This window comes from Rhinatrema bivittatum, chromosome 17, assembly GCF_901001135.1.
Source record: "Rhinatrema bivittatum chromosome 17, aRhiBiv1.1, whole genome shotgun sequence".
In the NCBI taxonomy this organism is placed as follows: Eukaryota; Metazoa; Chordata; class Amphibia; order Gymnophiona; family Rhinatrematidae; genus Rhinatrema; species Rhinatrema bivittatum.
In genome coordinates, this window is record NC_042631.1 from 16045810 (window position 1) to 16073803 (window position 27994).

At 44.0% G+C, this 27994-nt stretch overlaps 1 protein-coding gene across 2 annotated transcripts; it reads left to right on the plus strand.

Moving 5' to 3' along the window:
* Nucleotides 1-27994, plus strand: DEPDC7 (DEP domain containing 7). 2 transcript variants are annotated; one of them, XM_029582907.1, is made up of 9 exons: nt 1-128; nt 7554-7965; nt 10950-11080; nt 16002-16188; nt 19074-19291; nt 21802-21944; nt 25269-25394; nt 25527-25605; nt 27706-27994. In XM_029582907.1, exons 1-9 carry the CDS (start codon nt 83-85, stop codon nt 27918-27920), a joined length of 1557 nt encoding a protein of 518 aa, XP_029438767.1. In that variant the 5' UTR covers nt 1-82; the 3' UTR covers nt 27921-27994. The 2 variants fall into 2 exon arrangements, with proteins under 2 accessions (XP_029438767.1, XP_029438768.1); XM_029582908.1 differs by having other exon boundaries at nt 10953-11080.

A 27994-nucleotide genomic window follows, 5' to 3' on the forward strand; every position in this document is an offset into this window, starting at 1 on the left:
GCCCCGCGACGTCAGGGCCCCGCCCCCTGCGGCGGCTCTTAGAGCCGGCGCGGCGGCTGCCTCGGGACTTGGCGGCGGGAGCATGGCCTCGGTGCGGGAGCGGGCGGCGGCGCTGCGGCTGGGAGCAGGTAGGAGGCGGCGGGGACGGGACCTGCCACGTGGAGCTCCGCTGCCGCCGCCGCCGGAGCGGGCTCGGGGCTCCGCAATCGAATGCGCCTTCTCCCCGCTCGCTCGGTGTCATTGGGCTCGGGAGGGGCCCCTTGGGCCACCGCAGGCGTCCGTGCAAGCCAAGGAGCGGCTCCAGGAAGCCGGGCTCCCCCCTTGCTTTGCTGCCCCGCCAGCTGGGATTGGGACCCGTTTAACACCCCCCCCCCCCACCCCACCCCCGCTTAAGCAGCAGCAGCGGCGGCACCGGGCCTGCTCGCCCGGACACCTCCCCGGCTCAGCCCAGGGGTCGTGGTGCCGGTGCAATGGGTCAGTCGTCCGGGGGAGGGGCCGTGTTACGGGGGAGCTGTGGGGGCTTTCGCTCTTCAGGGGAGGCGGTGCATGTTTAAAAGGTCAACCTGGCTCATTATTATTATTTGTGGCTGTCCTCGGCCTCCTGTGCCTGACTCGCTTTCGGGTGCGGTATATTAGGGTAAAGCCTTCGGGTCTGTGCGGTGTAACTTCCTGCCCCTTCAGGCGAGAGGGCCGTCCTAGCTGCATTAGTGCTGATCGCCCAGCAGGTAGCCTTGTGCCGGCTGCTCCTGCACTGCTGCTTTCTGGGTCTCTGCACAGTAGTTAATTCCTTAAACGCACCTTGTGGCTCTTTGCTAAATGTCTCCCTGCCTCGCTAATGGGCTGCAGCTCGGAAAGCTTTTCCCCTTCCCGTGAGCTCTCTGGCTTGTCCTAGAGCAGACTCGTGTGGGCTTTCCTAGCTGCCTTATAGGCACAGCCAGCTATCGGCTTTCCAGAGAAGACCAAGAACCGAGACTTTCTCTTACAAGAACTCTCTTGCTTAGGGAAGTGTTTGGTTTGTTTGTTTGTTTTGTGTTTGACCTCAGCTTCCTCCCACGTAATGTACAGGATGTCTGGACCAAAAGTCATAAGAACATAAGATATGCTATACCGGGTCAGACTAAGGGTCCATCAGGGCCAGTATCCTGTGGCCAACCAAGTCGCACGTACCTGGAAAGTACTCAGACATTAAATGAATAGATCCTAAGCTTCTAATCCTTATTGATTAATAGCAGTTTATGGGCTTCTGCTCTAGGAACTTATCCAAACCCTTTTTTTTAACACATCCAGGAGCTGAATCAAAGTCCATCCATATGACAGTGCCCAGGCAGCACTGTCACTCAGCCAGCTCCTTCGGGCGGGCTGGCTGAACGCTGCATGCTGTAATGCCATGTGCATGTTGCATCTATTTAGCATGGGGGCACTCTTATTTGCAAGGGAGATTTGTCCTGGAAAGGTTCAAACAATGTGGAAAAAAAGCTCTTGTGTTTGAGTGTGTAGGTGTGATGTGTATTGTGGGGAATACATAAAGCAGAGAGTTTTAGGGTATAAGTTTAGTTAAGGTCAAAAGCTGTCTGTCAGCAAAGAGCTCTTTATTTCTTTTACAATGCTACATTGTACGCCAGTAAATAGAAGCAAGGCTAATGTGAAACTATTGGGGAAGAGGTTTAGGAGACTGTGCCACTGTCGGTGTGTGTGGCATGCACATGGCTGTGTCCTCTCCTCTTTCCCTTAAAACTGAGTTGGCTTCAGACTCTGAGGGGCCGATGCAGTAAAGTGCACTCAGCCTAGCAAACGGGTTTACCCATGTTTTGGACATGCTAGACTAGCGCCCTCAAACAAATGCGTACCTGAGAGCGCCTGTCAGATGTACACTGCATGTAGACGAGGATACGGGATAGTACCCCCGATGCAGTGAAGCACTGAGCACCCATCGCACACTTAACGTGGCGAACTTAACGCCAGCCTCAGAGGTGGGGTAAAGGGCTCATGAAACACATAAAGAAAAAAGTTCTGTGTTGGATAAGTGTCCTCCTTAGTATCATTCTGACACTCTATTGCTTTTGCTGGATAAAAATATTTTGATTTGATTAAAAGAAACCCACCCTCTTATTATGGCCACATGATTTAGGTGTCCATAGAAGGGAAGCCTAATATTTTAGCTGACGTGTTTTATAACAAAAATGAAGCTGGTTCAAAAACAGATGCTCGCATTGAGTGCCCGATGCTATGGATGCTCAGTTTCCCCATTAACTCGCCCTCTTTAATGCTGCGCCTCATTTAAACATTGCCTCTGGCGCCCAGGGGATGTGGCTGCATGTGCGTTAGGACCAGGGGTGCTGCTCAATACTAGCCTGCGCCTTACTGCCTGGTCTCCTGGGTGCACCGAGGGGTTTGGGCAGGGAGGTGATCATGCCGGGGTGGCGTGAGGCTCCTTCAGCCGCTGGTGCTCTCTGCCTGTTACTTGAAATCTCTGTTCTACATGTAGCACGGAGGCTTGGCCCAGGGCTAAGCCAGGTGTAAACAAGGCTTCATAAACAGAATGACATCTTGCAGGTTTGGGCTGTGTGGGGGTGTGGTGTGTATGTGCGCTTTTTTTTTAAAATCTTGCTTGCCCTCGAGCCGTGCTTCACACTTTGGCTCTCTGAGTTTAATGATAAAGACTTTCTAGTTGGCTTCCAGCGACTCTGAAAGCTTCATGTACATATTCACTGCTTAACATTTGCTGCCACATGCCTGTCTTGTAAACTTCTCAGATGAGTGTTCTGAGACATTTAATGAGTTTGTACAACTACAAAACGGGCGCTAGGTCTAACTGGCAGATAACACGAGACCGCTTAATTTAGTTAACTTTTTGACGCATCCAAGACCCTCCTCCTAGCTTTTCCTGTAAGGGTTATATAATATAGGTTGTATTTTTCTACTGATGGGGGGGGGGGGGGGGAAATACTTTCCCTTCACGTGGTTAGGATTGGGTCCTGACTGCCATGTGTTGGAGCACAGTACACGCGGGTGGTGTGCTGTCACCTAATACTGATCCTGCTCTCACTGCACACTGACAAATGATCCTTGCATTTTAATGCATCTGCAAGTTAAATAACTTTTTTATAATGGTTGGATTCGATTTGCAGCCAGTGCTGTAGTGAAGGGGGAGTTGGGACTTAAGTGACTGGGATATAGGAGGTGCCCAGCGCGCTCTTGCATTTTTTTTTCCAGCCGCATGAAGGTAGAAGGGAATTCTTTGTTCATGCATGTGTTTTCATACAGGAGCCTCTTTATTCCAGAGGATGCCCTGTCCTATGAGTTGACAAACGTACCAATCAGTGCATATGACCCTGGTCCAACGCTCTGTTCTGCTCTGAAGGTCTTTCTCCCTGTGCCTGTTTACATTGTAGTCTTTGCAGCAAGGACATTTTTATTGAAACGTCTTGCACAGTCATGTGTACACTGGTGTGTTTATAAATACATTTTCAGTGATTCTTCAGTTGGAGCCATTGATACCGTATGTTGTATGTGCGTAAGTGAAAGTATGCTTATGATGGAAGGCTGTCTCCAAGAGCCCACTTAAAGTACTATATACAGTTCTGGAGACCACACCTTCAGAAAGATATAAACCCAATAGTCCAGAGGGTGGCTACTAAAATGGTCAGAGGTCTTTGTTCTAGAGCATATGGTGGACAGACTTAAAGATATAAACATGCAGGATAGAGGAGGTATGGAGACTCAAAGGCTTCCACACACAGGTAGTAGACCTCTTCAAATGAAGCAGTTCTCAACCAGTGTCCCCAGGAGGTGGGAGATGTCACCAAAAACCTGACATAGCAAGCCTATGCTTTCTGTAACAGTCGCATGTGCCTGCTGCTTGGGCAGGGAGCCTGGTCCTTAAAACTCACCTTAAAACTTCTTGACACCTGTGGCAATTGTTGCCACCACAAGCCCAACCCATAAATGTTGCGGGTATGTTGCATGTCTCCTCCTTCCCTTCCCCCACCAACAGGAATGCTGTTTCCTGCTCACTCTCCCATGGCCAGGACTACCAACACCACTAACTTGGCCTGGAAAAGTGGGGTGCTGCTCCTCTACTGTGACTGATTACTGCTGGCTCAAGGAGATCCATTTTCCTCCTCCTGATGGCTCTGGCTGTTGCACAGAGAGGATGACTTCTTTATTAAATGGCACTGGTGGAGCAGGCATACTGAGGGGGTGGGCCTAGGGATGGAGATCGAGGGTGATGGTGTGAGCCTGGGGGGGATGACACTGGTGCAGTGACATAGTATAGAGAGGGGGGGAACAAGGGTGGCAAGTGCCCCTCCACCCAACCCCCCCCCTTAAATGTGGCTTACAGGATTGAGTTTAGGTGGGGATGTGGATGGGGGAGGACTTGGTGATTGGCTGGGGACAGAGCTTGAGTGAGAGGGATGTGTTAGATGATAGGGGATGGAGGGAGGGGCAATGGTAAAAATAGGGGAATGAGCAGATCAGAGGAAGGTAGATGACAGCTTGAGAGGGGGTGCATGTATGGAGTGGGTGAAGGGCAGAATACCAGATGGGGGGATGGAAGTTGGTAGGTGAGAAGTGAAAAGAATGAGGACTGGGGTAAGAAGGAGAAGTGAAACTGTTAGTGAATAAAGCAGGAAGGAGAAGTTCTATAGCCATGAGGTAATGGCAGAAAGACCAAATGGTCCCTCCATTCTGCCCTGATTACCTCCAAGCCTTATGTTAAGGGAAGTAATATCAAAATCGAGCAACTGTCAAACCCGTAACAACATTACTGCTAGCAGCCACCTCGATTCAGACAGAGCTGCTTGAATGTGCTTTGCTTTTGGACTTATTTGTAGCTTTTATATTCCGACATTCGTTTAGACACATCACATCAGTTTACAATTAACATAAGTTCTAGCAATAGTGCTTTACAAATGAACGATTAAACTAGTTAGCAAATAACAGTAGCAAAAAAAACAAACCCACACAGGTAAAAACTATGGAACGAATGAAGGAATTGAAGATACATCCTATATAGGACAAACTTAAAAAGGAGAACAAAAGCACAAAACATAATATAAAATACAAGTGCAATAAATTACATAATTGGGAAGCATACGTTTCCAACTTCTGGTTAAAAAAAAAAATAGTTGTATAGGCTAAAAGAGCAAACGAAATAGTTTTATAAAGACAAAAAAAAATGATAAATGAAATAGTTGATTATAAGCTAAAAAAGTAAATGAAATAGTTCTAAAGACAAAAATACAAATAATAAAGAGAGCCACAAAAAGAGCATAAGATGAAAGCTGAAAGGAGAAGAGGAATAAGCCATTGCTAGAGAATGGAAAGCTGCAGGGCAGTAGAAAATGGGAAAGATTACTGCAATTATGAGGTTGAAGGTGCATTAGGTAAATGCTTGTGAAAGCCATGTTAAATTTTTTTGTTTAAACGTTTTTGGGCATGATTCCTGACGGAGGTCAGGGGGCATATTGTTTCAGTTTGTCGGCCCTGTAGAAACAGTCCTGTGCTTGTTCCCTAATAACTGCATATTAGTACCCCAGACCGTGAAAGCCAGGGTCCAGAGTTGGCTGTTTGAATCTAATTCTCCCCCCCCCCCCCCCCCCCACCACTGTTGAAGCAGAGAGCAATGTTGCAGTTGCATCAAAGCTTATTGGTTAAAGATTAATCTCCAAATCCTCTACTAAGGGTAGTAGCTACCATTTCATGCAGCTGTTCCTTCACTTCCACCTCCAGCCTTTAGGGATGCATAGTGTTTATCTCATGCCCTTTTGTCTTCATCTTCACCACCTCATCTGGCAAGGAATTCCAGGCATCCACCAGCCTCTCCATGAAGAAAATGCTTTCCTGATGCTGGTTATGAATCATTCCCTCTGGAGTTTCATATTGTGCTTCCTAGTTCTACAGTTTGCCTGTCAATGGAAAAAGTGTGAGGATTGTGTCTCATTTAAACCTTTCAGGTATCTGAAGGTCTGCATAATATCCCCCCCGCACCTCCTCTCCTCCTCCAGGGTATACATATTCAGATCCTTTGGCCTCTCCTCATAAGCTTTCCAATACAGTCCCCACACCATCTTGGTTGTCCTTCTCTAGACTGCTTCCATCCTGTCTATATCCTTTTTTGAAATATGGTCTCCAAAACCTATCACAGTACTCCAGATGAAGCCTCACAAAGTACTTGTACAAGGGGATTATCACCTCCTTTTATTACTGGCTATTAGCCATCACCTTGTCCCACTGCTTTGCCACCTTCTGATCACCAGACATGATCACCCTTAGGTTCTTCGCCCGGTCCGGGTACATCAGTCTTTCACCCCGCATCACATAAAGCTCTTTTGGATTACCGCACCCCAGATGCAGGACTCTGCACTTCTTGGCATTGAATCCCAGCTGCCAAATCTTCAACCACTCTTCCAGCTTTCTTAAATCACTTTTCATTCTTTCAACTCCTTCAGGCGTGTCCACTCTGTTGCAGATTTTAGTATAATCCACAAATAAATAAACTTTACCTTCTATCCCTTCCACAAGGTTGCTCACAAAGATATTGAACAGAACTGATCCTTGTGGCACTAGAACATGGTTCTTTGTTCACAGTAGGTTCCGTTTACCATTCACACTGTCTCCTGTCAGTTAAGCAGTTTGTAGTCCACTCCACCACCTTGGCACCAAGTCCCAAGCTTCTCATTTTATTCACAAGCCTCCCACTGACCTCGGGGAAAATTAATGGAGACTTTGCTGAAGAAAAAGTGAGTTCACTATCTCCAGTCGGAAGGTCCTGTACTATTGGAAAGGGAAATGCCAGAGACAGATGTAGGGATGGAAAGAAGACTGGTTTTATTTGCCTTTCTAAATCCAAGCGAGTTCATAATCAGGTGGTGGAGATATTTTCCAGGCTCTGAGAGCTTAGTCTGATTTACTTAGCTTAGAAAAGGACAGTGGATATACTGCAGGTAGAATGGATTTTTTTTAATTCCATCTTTCTTGATTGGAATGTCACCTTCGGGAATGTGCATGTCTTTGCACTGTGTATTGCTGCCCGTACAGAGCACTTTGGTTTCTCTTTCTCCAGTGTTGCGCTGCAGTGTCACACGTGTATCACGATGAATGTTATTTTTGTAAATCATCGTGATCTTGATGTGGAATGACAGTATATAAAATATCTAAACCAACATTGTCTTGTCAGGTCCATCACAATGGGAGGGAAAAGATTGAGAACCACTGTTCTAGAGCAAGGGCTCATGGGATGGAGGAAGTGGGGTAGTAATCCAAGGACCTATTTCTTTACGGAAGCAGTGATAGAACCGCCTCCCCATGGCAGTGGTGGAAACAGGGGACAGTGAACACTTTTGATCTATCGATGGAAAGGCACTAGATTTAACTAAGCTATCAGAATTGAAGGAAGCATGGGTCAAATACAGGGGATCTCCAAGGGAAAGGAAGGGACTTCAGAGCTGAGCAGGAGATCTAGATGGGCTGTGTGGTCTTCAGTTGCCATGTCCTGTTTTCTTAGGGGGGAGGGAATTTGTGGGCCTGAGTTAATTCTCCTCATTCTCTAGTCTCAGGTCCAGCCTCGCCTCAGAAGCCATTCCGAGCGACATTCATCTGGAGTAGCATCATCACTGCCCTTCAGACACAAGTGGAAGTGAAAAAGAGAAGGCATAATCTAAGGTATCATGAAGACTGCTTTGTTGGTTCTGAAGCCGTGGATGCCGTCTTCGGACACATCCTTCAGCAGAAGTATTTTGGTGATATAGATATCCCTCGTGCTAAAGTGGTGCGTGTTTGTCAGGCACTGATGGATCACAAGGTCTTTGAAGCCGTTGCAACCAACGTTTTTGGAAGAGACAAGAAGCTCTCGGCCTTTGAGGATAGCATTTGGAGCCTGTATAGATTTACAAACTTTTCCAACCAAGTGGATGCTCGGATGGACAGGGGAAACAAGTACGGCGCACAGCAGGGTGATCAAAGGTCAGTGGGCCATGCGGAACGTAAGCCATTTTGTGTACTGTCACACTGGTGTGGGGCCTGGGACCCTGGAATGCTGATGTGTATGGCTCCACCCCCAAGCTGTAGAGTTGGGGATGGGGCACTGTGATGGTGCAGGGCCTGTGACAGTCACCTCCCCAAAGGATGGCCTGTCGACCTAGTCTCCTAGCTAGTGTTATGCTAGCTACAGGATATGGCATGTGCATGTAGCGTGTAAGGAAACGGCTGAAATGCACCCTTTACCCTCTGGAGATGGAAATGTTACCTCCTCTGCCAGAGCACAGGCTTTGAAATTATGCACTCTGGGCCAGTCAGTGGAAAAGGCTAGAGAACTGCCTCAAATATTTTTAGTAACCATGATTGTTTTAGTGCACTGAATGTTCTAGATATCTACTTGGCTTTGTTAGGACATCCCCTGACCCCAGGACAATTTATCAAGGTGAGGCAGCTGCTTGGGGTGGCAAAAAGTCCCCTTGAGAACATAACCTGTGCAGTGGCAGATTCATGATGTTGGACCGGCCTGGGTATTCACTGCCCAGGACACATCACGTGGTCTGCCGAGCGTGGCTCTGTCGGCCGCACATGGCAGACCACGTGATTGGAGCGATCGGCCCACCAGAAGATGGCCAATCCGCCCCTGTACCTGCGGCAGCTGCCTCACCTTGCCGCACTTGTGATAGCTGAACAGAGGCCCAACAGTGCGGAGTGAGTGAGAGCCTGTATTAGGGTCGCCAACTGGCTCCACATTGTCAGGGCAGGCTGATCCAGTCCTGGTTTTACTGGAAATTGGAATAAGTCCCAGCATGCCAAGGAATAAAACCAGGACTGGATCAACCTGTCCTGAAAATGTGGAGCCAGTTGGCAACTCTAGCCTGTGTATGTAGACCACTGTTTCCCCCAAATCCACCGCAATCTTAGGATGACTGGAAATCAAGATTAGTTTTAATTGGTTTCTGAGAACTTTAACTATTTAATGATCTGTTTGTCATCTCTTTAGAAATATTTTTATTAGCATGGCTTTACTACTATGAATGACTTACATTTCTTGGTTTTGTTTTTGAGGAATGGTGGTGGGTGGGGTTGTTCTGCATATGGAGTCTGGCTGCTTGCAGTTTCCAGTTCAGGTTTTTCATCTGCGCATTTCTAGTTATGCTCTTATGGTCTCTTTTTATTCTGTATTTGGTGAGGGGCGGTCTGTGTTCTGCATGTGTGACCAGTGTGAGGGATTCCACCGTGTAGAGATCCTGCAGCAGCCTGGCTTGTTCTGGTTTCCTAATAGATGTATTGGCGTGTTTAAGGCCTGGTGGAATATTTGCAGTGTTGCCTCTTTGCAGGTGGGGTGGTTACTGTCTCTGTTTTGGTATGGGAGGCTTCCGAGGGCCAAGCCCACATAGTATACTTTACAATAGGCTTAACACATGGGTTCATATTCTTTCTTGCAGAGTGTTCTGGCTCCACAGCACTGCATATAAAAATGATGTTTTCACCTCAGACTATGTCCCTTTTTCATTAAAATTGTGTTAAATACATAATTATGTGTGAGGACTGGGAAGGAGTGACAGACACACACCTTAGGGGGCAAATGCTGGGGGAAGGTGGGAGGCAGGTCATAGAATTAATGGAAGCAGGGTTGCCAGCTTCCTAGAAATATCGCTATTCTGCTCCTCTGGGAGCCCTGCCCCTTGCTTTCCTTTCACATCACTGACAGGGCCAGAGCACCCTCAATGATTTGACTTGTGCTGTGCCATCTCCTCCCTCACCTCAGGCAACAGATTGCCTAGAGAGTGCATGTGAAACATTGGGTGTGGTGGCCTTGAGTTTCCTGCTGCACTAGCTAGCAAGCTGACCTCTCTTCACTATCCTAATGGTGCTAGTGCACAGGTCGGTTCTTCCTGTAGTGTTGGGTAAAGATGTTGCTGCTCAAAGGGCATTGATTGGGTTGTTCGCTGTATAATGCATGTTCAGAAATGGTTTCAGAACAAGTTGGTTTTAAGTTGTGGTTAGGTCAACAGTTTTGAATATTTTAATTATAGCTTGCTGGTAAAAAGCTTGAAATTTGGGGGTTGTGATTTTGATTCTAAGCTGTCTTTAAAAGTGCAGAGAAGTCAGTCTATCTGCTCTGCTTCTGTTACTCCTCTTGACCTCTTAGACAAGTTTTACCACTAGAAGTTTTTAGGCGGCTAGTCCAAATGATAGTGTTGTATGTCTAGGACGACTTGCTTAGTTCTGCAGAGGGCTGTGAGGTATCTGATTTTTTGGACTTTGGTGGGGCATGAATCTTGGTCATTAACTGGCAACCAGTGGAGCTACTGCAAATAAGAGTGCAGTTTAAGCAGTTAAACTTTAGTCCATAAGGCACTTCTTACTGAGGTGGTAAGTACTAGCTAGAACACTTTGCACTTCATCTCAGGTTATTAGATGTTCCCTCTTGTCAAGATTTTGTCTTGAACTAGGTTGAAGATGTGCTTTTTTTTTTTTTTTTTTTTTTTCTTTCTATAGCATGGAATATGTTGTGCTTAGAATAACTGTTACAACAAGACTTTAAAATTTCATAATTAACTGAAAAGAATGAGGTTTTTTCCCTCTAGGCATTTGAGGGTATTGGTTTTAGATGAAGTAATATGTATTCACACATTGTAGCTAAATGTGTTTAATGGTACTGTCCCTGTTGATTTTATTTTTATGTATGTAATGTCAATAATGTGATCTAGGCTCAACATTTATGGATTCACAGAATACAAGATGTTATAATAAATCTGAGTTTATATACATCCTGAATTAAATCCATTATTTGGAAATCCTGTAATGATTCTCCTATTCTAATATTTAATGAAGGCAATGTCATGAAACCTGTCCTATGTAGAATGTTCTCAAATGGAAATCTGCCTGATTTTTGACTCCCTGCAGCCTTGTTTTGTAACTGTACCACACACCTGAGTGTAAAATGACCTCCTTAATACCTTCAGTAGGCATGAAGAAACCTTATTTAATTCTTCACCTTCAAAATCCGGAAGCTTGGAAGATCTTTGGGCTAACTTAAGTCTGAGACCTGCAGACAACCCTGGAGTCAGCACCACCCTAGGTCTGTCTCAGAAAGGTAAGCAGAAAATGTGCAAAGAATGCACACGCTGGTGACATTGTTTTGGGAGGGGCTTGGGGTGAAGATTGCATCTATCTTTTTTTTTTTTCAGTTCCCAAAATCGGATTGAAACTTTTTTTTTTTTTTTTTTTTGTAAATACTCTTCCATGATCTATGTTCCAACTAACTGGAGGAAACTCTTCTGCAGCAGAGAGAGGTTGTGGTTTAAGCAGAGGAGCTCTGCTACACAGCAGCTTACTGTAAGACTGACCTGGCAAACTTCAACAAGCCATCCTTTCTTCTGCGGCCTTAGTTGCATGAATTTAACCAAACTGGTTCCTTATCTGTGAAGGTTACGGAGCTCGTTCTGTAAGAAGAATTTCAAATATTTGCCTATAGGCACATGGCCTCACTCAGCATGAAGCAGACTGGAGCTTGTGCTGGCTCTTTGGCGTGGGAAGGTGCAGCTTGGCTCCAGTGGTGAGGGGGGGAGGGTAACCGGTAATCCTCTGTCCTGGTCTTCGTTATGTCACAACAGTGCCAGATCACTTGTAGAGTCCAGCGGGCTTCAAAATGAAAACCTGTGAATGCTTTGCATGATTCCTTTCACAAGACTAGTTTTAGCCTGATACTATTTACACACATCCATTTTCATTTTCCTCTTGGTACACAACTCTAATGAATGTTCTCTATATACTGTCAACAGTAAAGATTCATTGTATTTATAAATATGTACAGATAAAATGACACCAGCTGGTCTAGTAGGCTAATTGAAAAATTAAAGGTCCCTAGCTAGATAGTTGTGGCAGACATGGATTACGTACTTCAATGGTTTTTGTCACACTGAGGGTGAGCAGCAGATGCTTTAGATTACAAAATGAAAGGAAGGCCAAGAGGAGCAGACTATCCTGAGGCAAGACCTTTGCAGAAGGGCATGCAGACAGTGGCCGTGTTATCGGAGACAGATGTGATCCAGATGTATAAGACATTGCTCCAGAGCCATTCTTTCTGTCTGAAGGAATTGGTGATCTTGATTGTGGACATGTTGCCATTTCAGGCTTGGTCAAGCTTCTGGGTCCCTTGCATTTTCTTGCCACTGGCTCATTCCAGAGGACAGTGGATGTGGTGGCTGGTATGGACCAATTGTGTTTGAGGCATTTCAGCCAGGTACTGAGAGCTTTAAACCAATCAGAATACATAAACTATCCAGAGGAGATGAAGCGGCTTTTTTTTAAGCTGGCATATCGCCAGAGTGAGAAGCATGTGCAGCGGAAAGAAGAGCAGGAGAGGAGCTACCACCTCAGTGAGCAGCAACTGGAACCTGCAATAAAGACACACATGCAAGTACTACTTACTGAGCTCAGTTACAGCAGAAGCAGCATTCCCAGCAAAACCAGAAGGAAAAGGTGAAAGGTAGGGGGGAAAAAAAAAGTTAGAACTGGTAGCCAGTACCAGCAGCATCAGTGACCTGCAAGAAATTACACAGTCAGGGAAAAAACCTTGTTGAGCATGCGCTGAGGACTGTGGGTTCCCACCAAGTAACTATGGGGCTTACTGGAACCACACAGTTGGAAAATCAAGCCTCTCCCACCATGGAGCCCTAAAGACAGTGCAGTGGAGGAACTCCTGATGGCAATTATGTAGACCACACCATGGATGACATCCAGTTGGACCAGACACCAGCGCCACCATGTCAGTTTTCCATTGGCAGAAGACAGTGGGAGATGACAATTAAGATTCACAAGTTGAGTGGTTGCTTTTCCCATGGGAGGTGGTTCCTGAAGCAGTGTCCCCTGTTAGTCATGATGGTCATTGCCAGAAGATACAGTTACAGCAGTTAGTGTAACTGGGTTTAAAAAAAGGTTTGGATAAGTTCCTAGAGGGAAAAAAATGCATAAACTGCTATTAATTAATAAGCAATAGTAGCTCATGATTTAATGTTTGGGTACTTGTGACTTGGATTGGCCACTGATGGTAACAGGATGCTGGGCTTGATGGACCCTTAGTCTGACCCAGTATGGTAACTTGTGTGGTCCAGCATGGACCTAAACAAAAGTGGACAGTGCCAAATGGGATGGAGTCCAGCTCTGACGCTGGAATCAGATGTGCATTGGAAGACGGGAGAAGGGTCTTCAGGATCCCAGACAGATAGCTCTGTGCCAGCAAGAGAGGTCTCACTTTTCAGCCACTTCTGAATGGATAGTCATCTATGGTCCAGTATGAGGTTGGGTGCAGAGAGCCAGGTTCAGCATGCTGGGTACTCTTCTGGTAGATTTAGCCTCTGTCCATGGTTTTTGCCTCTGCCTGTGTCTCTACATGTAGGGCGTGGAGGACTGCTGCATTCCATGGCTTCTGAATTTGAGAATGAAGTTGCTTCTGGGAGGAAGGACATGAACCCTATCACACAGTTAACAGTCCTAGTTAGATCCTCTACAGATGAGTCAAGGCTTCAGATGTTGCTCTAACCAAATCTAACACGTTGACTGCAGTGGTGCATTCTCTAAGACTGTCTGGACTCCTGAGAGAACAAACACCATGCTTTCCTCATGTTTCATCTCTCCATGTATAGCTGTCCACTCTGCTGTCACACTGGCCTGAGTTCCCACCACACTAAATTCTGCAGCAAGCTGGTCTGCGATTGTGTCCTCTCCCTCAGTTGGTGGAACAGTGATCTGGAGCACCTGCACTGGTACATCCTGGATGACTTGTCTGGCTAGAGGAAGACCATCCGTCTCCTGTCAATGGGAGGTGGTTCTTGTGGCAATGCCCATAGAGATGCTGACTGGTCCTCTTCTGCTGTGCTTGCTGTGGCAGGCTCTTCACATTGAGCTGAGAGCATGGGTGAGGGAACTTATATTTCAGCTATGTAGTGATGAGAACTTTTACACCTACTGGCCCCCTCCTTTTTTTTTTTTTTCCTCGCCAGAGATACGCTCCTGCCACAGCATCATCCATATCTGTGCCAGCATGCATGCCAACAATGCAATCCAGCTGAACAGACCCCCAGACCTGCTCCCCTGCCAGCACATTAGTTGGGCTTTCTCCAGTGCAGCACATAGACCTCCCAAATGCCACCTTGATCTTGACAGTTGTCCTGGTGTCCTACCAGAAATGCTTCAGCTGATCCACAATCCTGGTTGTGAGCAGCCTACTTTTTCTCCTGGTGTGCTCATCTGCTCCCCCACTTCCACCTCCTGTGTCCTATGCCATTCCCTTCACAACCATGACCAGCCGCTCTGCCCTTTTCAGGAACCTAAAGACAAACCATCACAGATCAAGAAGCTGATGCTCTGTAAAGATATGGTACAAAACACAAAAGGCTACAGACAGTCCTTATACTTAAGTTTAATATCACACCATAAGGACACTAAATAGCAATTTTGAAATATAGTGATTTTTACATACATATAATCAAATATCATTTTTTAATGTTAGAATTTTATTACAGATGTAATCATCATACAGAAATTTATCACATTTATAATTTTTTATATTATTTTGAAAGGAACATATGGACACCAATATCCCTGATAAATACCCCTATATCCTAAAATTCAATACAAACATTCATCCTATTATAATACATAAGTTAAAACCCCATCCCAACTATCTCTGTAAAGATAGACACAAGGGGGGGAAACTGCAGAGACACCAACGAGCAACTACCAACTCCAACACTAGACAACCTCCACTCCTGATCCAGAGCTTGTCAATAAATAACTAATAAAAATGGCCCTGGGAGAACTGCCTCTCCTCTCCCTGAAATAAGGCGTGACCAAAAGACTGGGACATCTGCACCACCAATCGCACTACAGATCTGCAGCATTTTTCACCACAGTCTTCTGCATTTTGGTTTTAGCTCCAGTTTTTGCATGGTTTTTGGACTTTTGATTTGCATACTGTCTACTGGAGCGAGCAGAGCCACACAATTTATTTATTTATTTTTTAATGTGTGGTAAAAATCTGTGCTAAACTTTTGCTTTGGTCTCTGTGGGTTTTGTTACGTTGGCCCCTAAACGAGTGGTGATGGGGGTTTCCCATTCTGATGTAACAGCCCCTAATTCTGCTACAAACATGTTGGACTTAGCTGAAAGGAAAACAATCTGGGAGGAGGTTACAAGTTTGGAGGGTCCTGGGGGCTGCTTTGCTCAGTGTTTAATAATAGTCATTGCTAACACCAGCTGACTTGTTTCTAACTTGTGAATTTATTTGGCAACATGGCCAGATGCTGGTGTTCCTTGATGTTTAAAACAGTTGTTACTTTGCTGTTTCACTGTCCCAGTTATTCTCATGATTGATTTTTCAGTGTTCAGGTATATACAGAACTGGCCAAGAATTAGTTGACTGACTGCATTAACTCCTTAGTCTATCCACTTGCTAACACTCATAAAATGTGCATTTAAGCAGAGATTCTGCCACTTGGGGGTGTGAATATTATGCATGATTCCCCTCCCCTGGATGCAGTTGGAGGTTTGTATGTGGAATCATCTGCCATTTCATGAACACCTCCTCCTGTTGCAGTTTGATTGCTCTCCAGGTCTTACCCCCTCGTGCTCTCCAGAAGCATGCCACGTCACCAAAACAGGACCTAATCTTCTGCCTGTGAGTGACTGGATTATACCAGGGGGGTTGGTAACTGTTAACACTAGCACTGCAGTATCCTGGCTGGGCCTCGCGTGCCACGGATCACTGCCAGAGAAGCCCTGATTTCATGCACGATATAAACTTATTGGTCAGAGGTGGGTGTCTGCCATAGCCTCACAAAGCTATTGGCACTGTCTTTCAGGATCATCTTATGGTGTTCAACTGTTTTGTTTTTTTTTTATTTCATTAGCAGCATTGATGGAAGATTGGGAAAAAAAAATTTGAAATTTCATTAAGACGGTAATGGACCAAACTAAGTGTGCAGTTAACACTTTTTTTTTTTTTTCCCCACCAGTTATTAATGAAGTGTGGCAAGAGCAGACCATTCGGCGTCTTCTGCAACTTGTTGAACTGCCTTTTTTAGACTCTTTGCTAGAAGAGCAAGAAACTGGGCTGAAATTGCCCCCTGCAGAAAGGGATATGGACTCCATGAGCAGCAACTGCTTGGACAGGGAGATTCTCAAAGCCTTTAACGACGCTCAGTATGTGGGGGTTTTACATTTGTCTCATTGTTCTGAATAAAATGTTGCTGCTGTTTCACTTAGGTCCTTAACTACAACTTGACTGGTTTTTTTTTGTTTTGTTTTTTTATGGGTTAGTTGAGGCTAGTTTGAGAGCTCTGCTCCCTTAGCTCAATACAAAATGAGCTAAGGATTCCTGAATACGCCACTTTTATAAACTGCATTTCAGTATTTTTTTTTTTTTTTAGGGGGGCAGGAGGTATGAGATACTTTTGTGGTACTTTAAATGTCTAAATTAGGAATGAGAAATGGATTTTTTTCTTTAGAGGAAAGAATACTTTAGAATAAGAGGTCAGTGTGAGCAGGCAGACCCAGGAGCAAATTTTCTTCATGGAAAGGGTGATGGATATATAGCACAGCCTCAGTGTGGAGGCGGAGACGAGTGATCAGCTTCAGGAAAGCCTGGTGTAGGCACAGAGGATCCTCCACATGTGAAAGTGATACCTCAGGAGCTCTCTGGCATTGCATAGCCTTGATAGAACTAATGACTCTTATCTTCTGCCACATTCTGTGTGGCTTTCTCGAGTAAAAGGATGGAAGGTGATGTGTTAGCAAGGGAGATGCAATAGAGCTGCTAGTGAGTGAGGAAACCCAGCGTTTCCAGGTCTCGGTACCCTAACGTGTAACATGTTGGGCGAGCACCAGTTGATCACGCTGTGTACCTGACTGTGCTTGCTTAAGCTGCTGCTAACTATTGCTATATCAAGCCTGACCACCTGGTCATCATCCCTGCTTATCCTTGGCACCTGGGAGGTGACGAAAGCATCTTCTAAGTAAGCACGGCATAAACTTGACTGCTGCTGGATCTCCCCTTATCTGAACTTTTATTTCCTGTCTTTGGGGCAAACCAGTTTCCATATTTAAATTTAACATCCAGGTCCCTATTTTTACCCAGCTCAACTCTATTCTTCCTTTCGCTCATGCATCTTTTCCAGCCTGCTTAAATTGTCTGGTTTGGTTTTCACCACTTCTGGTATGTTTGAGGTTTCTACAAGCCTCTTAGTATCTCATCCTTTATGACTTTCTTCTGTGGCACAGCTTCAGGCGTATATAGAAAATATCACCATCACCACACCTTACTGAATGTTTAAAGGAGTTGCATGCATAAATGTAACATAAGATCATAGCAATTTTCAAAAGCCATTTTTAAGCAAGTAAATGCTTCTTAAAATCAGGCCCTATATGAATACGCATGTTTCCTCCTTCCTTGAAAAGCATGGAAATAACAAAATCTGGAAGATGTATTTAGCGAACTGTAAAGCTAATAGCACATATGCAGTGAATGAAGAGACAAAACAGGGCCATATGAAAATCCCAGCAAACATAAGTTCAGTTTCCCTCTCCAATCGGTAAACACATTTCATTCTCCATTTGGCTTCAAAAATCTCAAATGAGCTGCTCCTTCCCCTACCATCCACTCTCTCACTAAGGAGCAGACTCTTGGGGGAGAAACCTAGGAGTACACTTCTGAGTTGTAGCCTCTGTAAGGCTTGTGGTCCAGGCCCTGTACCATCTTGGTACCCCCCCCCCTCTCTGAACTGCTTCCATCCTCTCAATGTCCTGACCGTCTGGCCTCCAGCAGTGAACGAGGGTAATACGTACGAGATCTTCTATAACTTTTGTATGTGGAACGCTTTAAAGTATTGGTAAGATCCACCACTTGTCGCCCCATTCATCAGATGAGCTCTCCCCATTGTGAGATCCTGTGATCAAGTGGCTGAAGGCCTTGCATAAGCCTTTTCTTAGTCAGGTTTCCATTGCTTTGCCCACAACTGAAGCTAAGCCGGGTCTCTGGTTCCAGCTGCTGCCTCTTTCTGGAATGTGGCTACGTGTGCTGTCCCGTTCCAGCACCAGCCCGGTCTCTAATGACAACTCAAAGAACAGAGTGCATCCTGGGGTGACCGTGTGCCCCATTGACTCGACTCATCTGCTCACCTGTGGCAGTACTAAAAGTTCATCCTTCTCTAGAAGTGGGCTTTTGGCCAGTTCAGAAATATTTATGCTCTTGTATCCTGCCTGGGATTCATTACATCATTTCCCCCCTCCCATTCTAAGCAAAAGAACAATTAAGACCTCTGCAGCCTCGATCGCTCCTGCTTTCTCCACTCTTTACCTATTCAATCTGTTTTTTCTCTCAAATTAAAAATAAGTTGGCACCTCCTCTTTATTTTATTCTTCAAGTTATGAAGTTCCTTTAAGGGTATCCTAATTGTAAGGTCATTAAGGTGGCGATCTGTCCTGCAGAAGTGTTCTATATAGGAGTCACCGCCGCTGCCTTTCACATATATTCATCTTTTTTTTTTTTTTTTTTTTGTTCTGCCAAGGTTCATATTTGTTCTTAACATCTCACTTCTTTTTTTCCCTTCACTTTCTGCTTTGGATAATACTGTGCTAGCAGCATACAAATGATCCCTTTTTATGCTGAACTATAAAATTGTCACTGTTGACCCAGTTTGGAGCTTGGTGTATTGCTGTGAACCTTGCTTCTGATTAGATGGTAAACTAGAACTGGAGGAGTAGAAAATATTTTTTTAGTCTCCATTTTCCAATGCCTGCAAGGCCTTGTGCTTTTAACCTTTTTTCTAGCTCCAAGTTCCAGGCTAACTAGGAGAACTGCAGCTTTCAGTCACTGGGTGGAAGGTTCTCCTGGGAATTTGAAGATGCAAGCTTTCTCAGATTATTTTAAGGTATCTGGGGCAGAGAATGCATGTAATTTGGCTGTCTTGTCCTGGGATATTTTTTTTGTGTGCACCTTCCAGATATGTTAAGATGGTGGGGGAAGATGCTATCCTTTGACCCATGCACATCTCCCCTTTTAAATCCTTTATTTTCTGATAACCTTGTAGGACGGATGAGTGGATTTCTGCAGCAGTCGATTGCTTGGAGTATCTTCCAGACCAGATGGTGGTGAATATCAGTCGAAACTTACCAGAGCAACCAGACCGAACAGACGAGATGAAACGAATGCTTTTTGAGACCCTAAGCAAATACTACAACCAGACTAAAGCACCACTACTAACAAACTGCTTCTTTGATATCCACATTGGGATTGCAGAGCTTCTAGGTAAAGGACACAAAACTGGACAACAAGTGAGATGCTTGCTTGCCAAATATAACTTGGCTAATTTCTTTTGCATAAAAATATTAAGATTAATTTGCAGTACCATGAGATGGTGGAACCTGATGTTTGTCACCTTGAGGGACAAAGTGCTAGGAAGGAATCTGTTGGTCCTACCCCAGCCCTGAGTTGCATATGCAAGCTCAATTTCCTCTCTAATTTTGCTTTTTATGGGGGGGGGGGGGGGGGGGAAAGAATATGTAACATAACACAAAAAAAACTTGGACATGAGTTATAAAAGTCATCTTGCACTCAAAGTGGGATGCCACAGGTGCCCCACAACATAGAACTGAAACCGTACCAGCAACCACCTTTTGGCATGAACTCTGGTACTACAAAAGGGGGGAGACTGAGCAGAGTCTTACAGAGTACGGTTGGATGACACAAGACTTGAGTTAACCTCCAAACGAAGGCTGGGAGCAGACTTCCACTTCACAGTTGTAGCCACTAGTTGACATTATTTCACCTTTCTGAAACTGTCATAGCTACACACACCATGACCCACCTCATATACCTGCATTTTCCATAACTCCACGTGAGGCTGGGTACACTTCAAGCCCATCTGCGGATTTTACAATACAAGATCCTCCATGCTTCAGTGAATTAAATGAACGACGACAATTGGGGAGGCAATGTTCTAACTTTGTTTACTTTTTCTGACCTGATTAGCAAAATGGATTTCTGTTCTGATGTCTTCCTGAAAGTAAATGGCAGAGGCAGGCCAGAATAATTGCAAAGCAAGTGTTGCTATGCCAACTCAACCTTGCATTGTAAAAATAAGGTTTGCCTTGTGTCTGATTATGGAGATATATTTCCTGTAATATCTTTGAATACTTGTTTCAATTTAAAGTGCAACAACTCATTTGCCATTGGTGTCATGTGGGGACATCCCTGGGGGTCAGATGGGTTTGCTAAGCCTCTCTGTAAGATGCGATCCCTCCCTTGGTGCATAAGGGATTCTTCCTTCTTGGAATTTAAACTCCATGCAGCTCCCATTTTAAGGGATATTTCTTTTATTGCCAAATACGTAGGGGTCGATGCAATACCATGCACAGCAGCTAGCGCACAGCTTAACACACTATTGGACGTGTTTCCATAAACCTGGGGGGGGGGGGGCGGGGAGTATACCATGCTGGATTCCATATTGGGAATTGCCACCCAGGAAAAGGCCCTGGAGTCCCCGTGGACAATACACTAAATCCTCAGCTTGGAGGCAAAACCAGAAAGAACTAGGAACTTTCTCCATTCTGTTCCTTTCCAAATATCCTAAGGCTTCTAGTGATCCATGCTGGACCACACTTTGAATATTGTGTACAGTTCTAGTCACCCTGTCCTTTCAAAAGGACAAGGCAGAACTAGGAAGTACAGAGATGGGCAACTGAAGGGATGAGAGGCTTAAACTGATTAGGGCTCGTCAGCTTGGAAAAGAAATGCCTGAGAAGGGGTGGACAGTTAAATAGGGGTCAGTTATTTTATTCTTTCAAATGCTCCCTGAAACTTAATAACCAGCAGATTGTAAACAAATTTGTGCATGAAGTGAGAGCACGGTTCCTGCAAACGTGGTGGAATCTGTTGCCAGAGGATGTGGTCAAGGAGATTAGTGTAGTGGATTCTAAGAGGTTTGGACCAGTTCCTGGAGGAAAAATCCGTACTTAGCCAGGTAGACTTAGGAGTGAGCCACAAAAACTGATTTACATTTTGGGATCTGGGTATTTGTGACCCAGCTTGTCCACTATTGGAGTCAGGCTGCTGGGCTCGATGTGTATGCTGGGTCAGTCCAAGGTCCATCTTATGTGGAATAGCAGTTTTAATAGTACGCCTCGGCACTTGAAGATGCACTTGAAGCATGGGTGTAGCTTGCTTATTGCGGTGGTTACTACCCCTACTACCCCTAACTAATCAAGCTAGATATTTCACTTGGATGCAGCTCCATCACTGCTCTCTACGTTAATGGTGGGGGTGGAAGGGAAATAGAACCAAGAGCTAAGAGAAACAGATAAGTATGAGAGAAAAAATGTGTGAAGCTTGCTGGGCAGACTGGATGGGCCGTTTGGTCTTCTTCTGCCGTCATTTCTATGTTTCTGTTTTGTATATGCTTCCTCCTTATCTGGATAAGCAGTAATATTCAACAGGTGATTGTGCTGACTGGCAGCTGGGATGGGTTAGCAGTGAGGGATGAGAAGTTGGGCAGAATGGACTGAAATGTGTCTGTAGGATATTCCCCTCCCGCACGCTGTCTCTTACTATGAAGACCCATAGTTGGTGTGAAGCTTTGGGCTTTGTTCTTGACTAATTCACAGTTCCGTGTTGCATCTTAATAGCAAGGTTTTTATAACTGATCTACAAGCTCAGTTTCTCTTTACATATACATTCAGTGTGTCAGCTCTTTGCCTTCTCCTAGGCACTGTACAAAACCTATAAACTTGTAAGGATTAGGACTCTGTTCTTAATCCTAGTGAATGGTAAGACGGAGCAGGCTTTGGAAGCGACTCAGCTGTGCTTGAAGCTGCTGACTCCTGACGGCAGGGAAGAGTTCCGGAGGCTTCTGTATTTCATGGCGGCTGCTGCAGATCCTTTGGCCTTTAGGTTGCAGAAAGAGGTAAATGAACTTGTAACATCTGATTTTAAACATCTATTTTTTTTTCATATCTGTCCAGAGCTTTCTGCACACCTGTACAAACAGGCAACTTTTGAGAGAGGTTTCACCACAAACTCTACAGGCAAATTAGATGTAGATACTACCAAGTTTATTCCCAGCTCTAAGCCCCCTACTTCCAAGTGAACCAGGGTGGATACACTTGAGAGAGCACCGATGTTACTAGGAGACAGAGCTAAGCACCAGTCTAGCAACATATGGCTTGCTCTGACCAAAAAAAAAAAATATATATATCTAACTTTTTTATGTAGCATCACTTTACGTTCTATTCTGGAACACCCCTTGGTGGTCAAGTGTGTAAAAAGCAGCTCGTCTGCTTCTCTGCATTGTGTGTGTGTGTGTCAGCACCTCTTTTCCTTGTGATCATTATCCTGTTCCAAACAATTTCCAGCAGGAAAACCATACAACACATATATATATTCTAAACACAGTAAAGTGATTAGTATGCTGGTCTAACTGACATCTAGCATCATTGCAATAGATAAGAGGAGATACAAGTACATGGATGGATCTGCTCACTTATTGCTTCATATTACAATAACATGTTCATTCACATTTGCTTAGTTGCCATATCAAAACCTGCTCAGAGTGATGAAGTATATATAAATGTGTCCTTTACTGCACTCCTCACTATCTGGCATTGTATCCTCTCCACATCTCCTTGTCAATCCACTTTGTCTGGTTTGATAAGATGGTGACTATAGCCTAATTTTAGCTGCTTAGCTTTCACCAAGACTCCCATGAACCAGGATTAAATTTACTCCACTCTGACTAAAGGTCGGACAGTACCATTCTAATGAGTAGGGCAGATGGGGCCTCAGTAGGTCTCTGTTCATAGAAACACAATGACAAGAAAAGGCGTATGGTCGATCTACAATCCCTACAACTCTCTCAGAAATCCCTTGTGTATGTCCCATGCTTTCCTAAACTTAGATATGTCTCCTACCACCTCCTCTAGCAGGTTGTTCATGCATCCACCACTAGAGGGAGTGCTAACTGACCACAGAGCCTTCATCAGCTGGTGGCCAACTTTTTGTTAGGAAAAATTTGTTTAAAATCCTAGTTATTAAAGGGTTAAACTATTACAATATATACAGCCAGTGTGTATTTCTAAGGCTAGTATTTGTTACAAATTGTGCGTGTTTGGGGAGAATAGACTTTAATAGCTCACAAAGTTAATATTTGCAAGAAATAAAATTGAGTTGGCAAAGGTCCCTTGATCTGAAAAGTTGAGAATTCTTGTTCCTGGGCAACTAGTCACTAGTCTTATTCCAGCTCACCCCAGTCCTTCTTTTTTAACACACCCCCCCCCCCCCCACCCCAGCTAGGAAGGAAATCTTCAAATAAGTCAAATTAGTGATTTAGAATAATATACAATGACCACTGCTTCTCCATCTGCTGCTGATGGGTGGGAGGCAAGGGCAGAGCTTGGTTCGCCCTGGAGCCAAAAAGGCATTCTGTTGAAATATGCAACGTATCAGTACAAAGTTACATAGAATCAACTTTCTTTTTCTAATTAGAATTCTAGCAATATCACGTCGCTTTAAATTTTAAAGCAGTTCTGAAAAGCCTCTGCTGTGATGTTTACAGAATTAAGGAATAAAGAGCTATAAGTTGTACTCCACAACCAGCACTGGAAGGATCTCTGCAGAAAGTCTTGGGCAAAGTACTTGAGGATCATGAAACGCCCAGCTCCGTAAACATCTGGTGTTACCATGAAGCCGTCTCCTTGCCACGAGAACCAGCTTTGCTCCTATAAACTACTTAATGCTGACAGCAGAACAGGTGGAAGGACTGCATCCTATTGTGAGTTTTGGCTAGAAAACAAGAATAGCAGCTTGAAGATTGCCAGAAGGACAGATTAGGAAGAGCGAGGAAATCATACAACCCTATATTTTAGGAGATGGCCTTGAGTTGTACCCCACTGGAACGCTCTTTGACTTCAACATGCAATATAGACTGAATTCAGCATGGAGTACTTTTTTTTTTTTGTCTGGCTAGACTAAAACTACAATACCAGCAGCTCCCAGATGTCAGCACCATGTGTTCATTGCTTTCATGCGCTCTGTTCATTTTTTAATTAAACTTCACAGGGATTACGTCCCCTGCCTTTTATATACCCTCCCAGCTTGCTTAGTGCCGTGAGCCGCAGTCATCAGCTGGGGCCCTTAACACCAGCACTCCTTCCAGACCCCTGGCGTCATGGGCTCTAAACTTGGCCACTAGCTGCCTCTGTTGTGTATCAACTAACACACCCCCCCCCCACACTAGGGGCTGTGGCCAACCTGGGGAGCAGAAAACCAGCACTGGGAACTGGTTCCCACTGGGTCAGCTTAAATACCGAATGTTCATCTGGGAAAGTGATTACAAAGACTTATTGAAATGGATTCTGACTAAATGCTCCATGGTAACACTTACTTTTTTCTTTTTTTTTTACCTTTGTACAAATGTGTAAATGTAGTTAGTACCAGTATACACAACCCCTAGAAGTTAATATCCCCAAGTGTTACTTTTGTATTGTCTTTCTGATTCTGCTTGGAGTCTTCCCTTGTTTAAGGGAAGAGAGCTTACTACGTGAACAGCTGACGTGGCTTCTGTATATCACTGCAGTCACAGGGCACTAGTCCTATTGCAATTAATGCTGCTAACATGGATGCAAGCCATGTAGCTCTTAAGCAGTTCTCCTCCTTTCTTGCAGATGTGATCTAGTTGTTCTTCAATCAACAGCCATTGGAAGTCTGAGATTAGGGTCAAACTTGTGTTCTGGTCACAACAGCTCTGAACCAGTATTGCCCATTTTGGGTGCAGAGTTTTTAGCAGCGATAGAATCCTGGAAAACAAATCAGGAGTCTCTTAAGAGTTTAGGGTGTCAGTCTTCAAAAACAAACTGAGGAATCTTTCACTACAAATGCATAGGAGCTCTAATAGCCATGTTCCCCCATCTCTGACATTTTGAAGATGAGTTGTGGTGATTAAAGTTAATTCTGAAACTTAAATCTATCTTTTATACCTTTTGCCTCAAACATCTCTGCAGAGGTCTCTTGCATCAGATCTACTCTTCACCTCCCTCACTCCCTGTGATTCTTTCTCTCTTTTTTAAATTAAGACATGAAGAGATGGTGCTGGTGATTTTTGGTTTTGAGCTCCTATAGATCCCTTCTGGATTCTCTAATTCCTGCTTAGTGTTGTGGATATCTGCCAGTGCAGGAATTTCAGCACCATGGGATTGTTAAATGCATGTACATTTTTTTTTTCTTTTCCCTGCAGAGTGAGAACAGAATGGTTGTGAAGAGGAAGTTTGTCAGAGCAATTGTCCATAATAAAAATTTGTCAAAAGGAAAGACTGACCTTCTACTACTGTTCCTTCTGGATCATCAAAGAGATGTATTCAAGGTAGGGTGTGTTTTAACACCATCTCTTCTCACCACAGTCACTAACCAAAATTGTCAAAGCTAGGACTTTCCGTTCAAAATATCAAAGTACTGAAGTCAGAATTGTTCCTGAGGTTTGTCCTGCTTATTGCAGATTCCTGGAGCACTGCATAAAATGGTCAGTGACCGACTAATGGCCATACAACAAGGAAGAGCTTCTGATGGACACACAGGTAATGAGCACTGTTAGGAAATTAGTGTGCTCAAAATTTGAGCTTTCAAGTGATAAAGCAGAGCTTGTGCACTAAGCCATATGGATGATCCTCTTTTTAGGTAGCTTTTCCTCTTTCCATTCAGCTTTTTCATTCTGCATGTTACAGCAAAAATGCAACTTCTGGGAGAACAGTGGAAATACTAAATATTTTGATTGAATTGCAGACTGTCTAGCTTGCTTCAGATAAATTTGTCGCGTTCAAAATAATTAACCACAAAATGTTGCATAATACAATTGCTTGGAAATTTACACACACTGGGGCCAAGCGCACTGTTAACCTGCAGTCTGATGCAGGGAGAATAGGTGCTGATCAATCCCCTAATGCAATAAGGGGATTAGCGCATATTCCACGCACGTCCAACATGGAGTGAATCTAATAGCGCTCATCACAGATACAATTTTCTCATAATATTAACGTGAAAAACTTGGCTTTCTGATCCAAGGCTTGTGTGAGACAGACCAGTCACCCAACATCAATCAGCATTTTGAGAGCACTCAACGATCAGCTCTCTGCCTCAGGGGAACCCGCTGCCACCATAAAATGGATCCTTTCTAAAACGGAAACTTAATCACATAGTGGACTGCTGAATAGCTAATCAAAGAATCACATCATGTAAATCAAATGTTACACCACTCAGTGGTTCATTCAGACCTTTGGGAACTACTGAATTTAACTTAAATCCACATTTTTTCTTTCAAATATAACTTCTTCAGATGCTCACAGCCTCTGTGTGCTGGTACAAAATAGATAACACAACTGAGCATAGCTGAGAGTTATAGTAATCTTTTTATACTCTCCCTCAAGCCTTCCAGCTTCCTGCATACCTGCAGGGCTGTGCTTGGCACCTCTCCATTTTTCAGTGGCTCAGGGAAGTCAAAACCCAGTCGGCAACTCACTTTTAAAGCTATAGATGCTTCATTTCCAATTCCAAGTTACTCACCCTTGTTATAATGTAACTTTTTTACCTTCTGCTCCCAATCTGTCTCCTCTTTTGAGGTTTGACTAGTTATTGTTAATGTACTATCGTTCTATGTAAACCGAGTTGATTTGATCTGTATCAAGAAAATCGGTATATAAAATAAATAAATAATATGGGCTCTGGCTCAGATACCAGTGTAAGATGGCTGTATTTGGAGCTGCTGCTTTGGAGAAGAGAAATACCAACACTGGAATTCTAAGAGGCTTGGATTCGTGGGGTTTTTTTAAAATTAGAATTTGATTCAACAAGCATCAGTTAAGAGGAAAAGTGGATAGTAATGGAATAACTTGTTTTATTTAAAAATGTTTACCACTTTTACAATATAAAAATTAATCAAAACTGTTTACATACAAAACATACATAATATAACATCTCAAACTATTTTGTAAAAACTAAACAAATTAGATATTTTAGTAATTTTTTTGTAATCTAGTATTCAAGCACCAAACTGCATAAGTATATTTAAAGTTGGTGGGGGAAGATGTCAAGGGTGATTAGGTGTATTCTGATGGCAGGAATATTAAAGGCTAGTTTAGACCAGAGGTCCTAGGTTTACATTTATTTGTATGCATTAAAATTTTATTAATCACTTTATGCCCAGGCCCTAAGTGATTATAGTAACATACACAATTACAAAAAAACTCCAAACTAAAATAAAATCTTATAACTAAGACAATTAACAATTTGAAGCGGGGTCAACCGTGGCCAGTCATTGTCCAAAAGGGCTGCAGCCTCAAGTGCACTAGACTAAGCAAAAGCTAGTCCCAGTAAGACTTTAGGAACGATTTTAAGGCTTTTGTACATCAGGTATTGGCATGGCCACAGAAGGCACAGTCTCTTGTTTACATGCTGCTTTTGTGAAGGCTCCTCTTCTGGGGTCGGAGGTTCCTTGTTGGCTGAAGCACTGCCGCTTATGATTTTGAGTAGCACTTTAAGCTGAACTCTAAAATGACTAGGTAACCATTGAAACTGAAGGAGGGTTGGTGGCATGTGATCAGCACGTCTGGTATAGCGCCCTCGCTAGATGCATCTCGCACAGTATAAACTAGTGTTGTGGGTTTTTTCTCTTTCATTGATAGGATACTCCTTCTGTCAGAGGCTGGATAGCATGGACTATGATGAAACTATCCAGAACACCACAAAGAGTGAACTTTGGACTTTGTTAAAAACAATTTATGAAAACTCGAAGATTTCTCCCAAAGAGAAGCGGCGATTACTGGGCCAGTTTTATAAAAGCCACCCGGATATTTTCATGCAGTATTTTGGTGACAAAGTGACTAGTGTTTATAGTTAACATTCTTAAATTTTGATGTGTAAAATTTGTGTAAATGTTTTTTCCAGTAAATAAAGCTTGATTTTTGTATAATA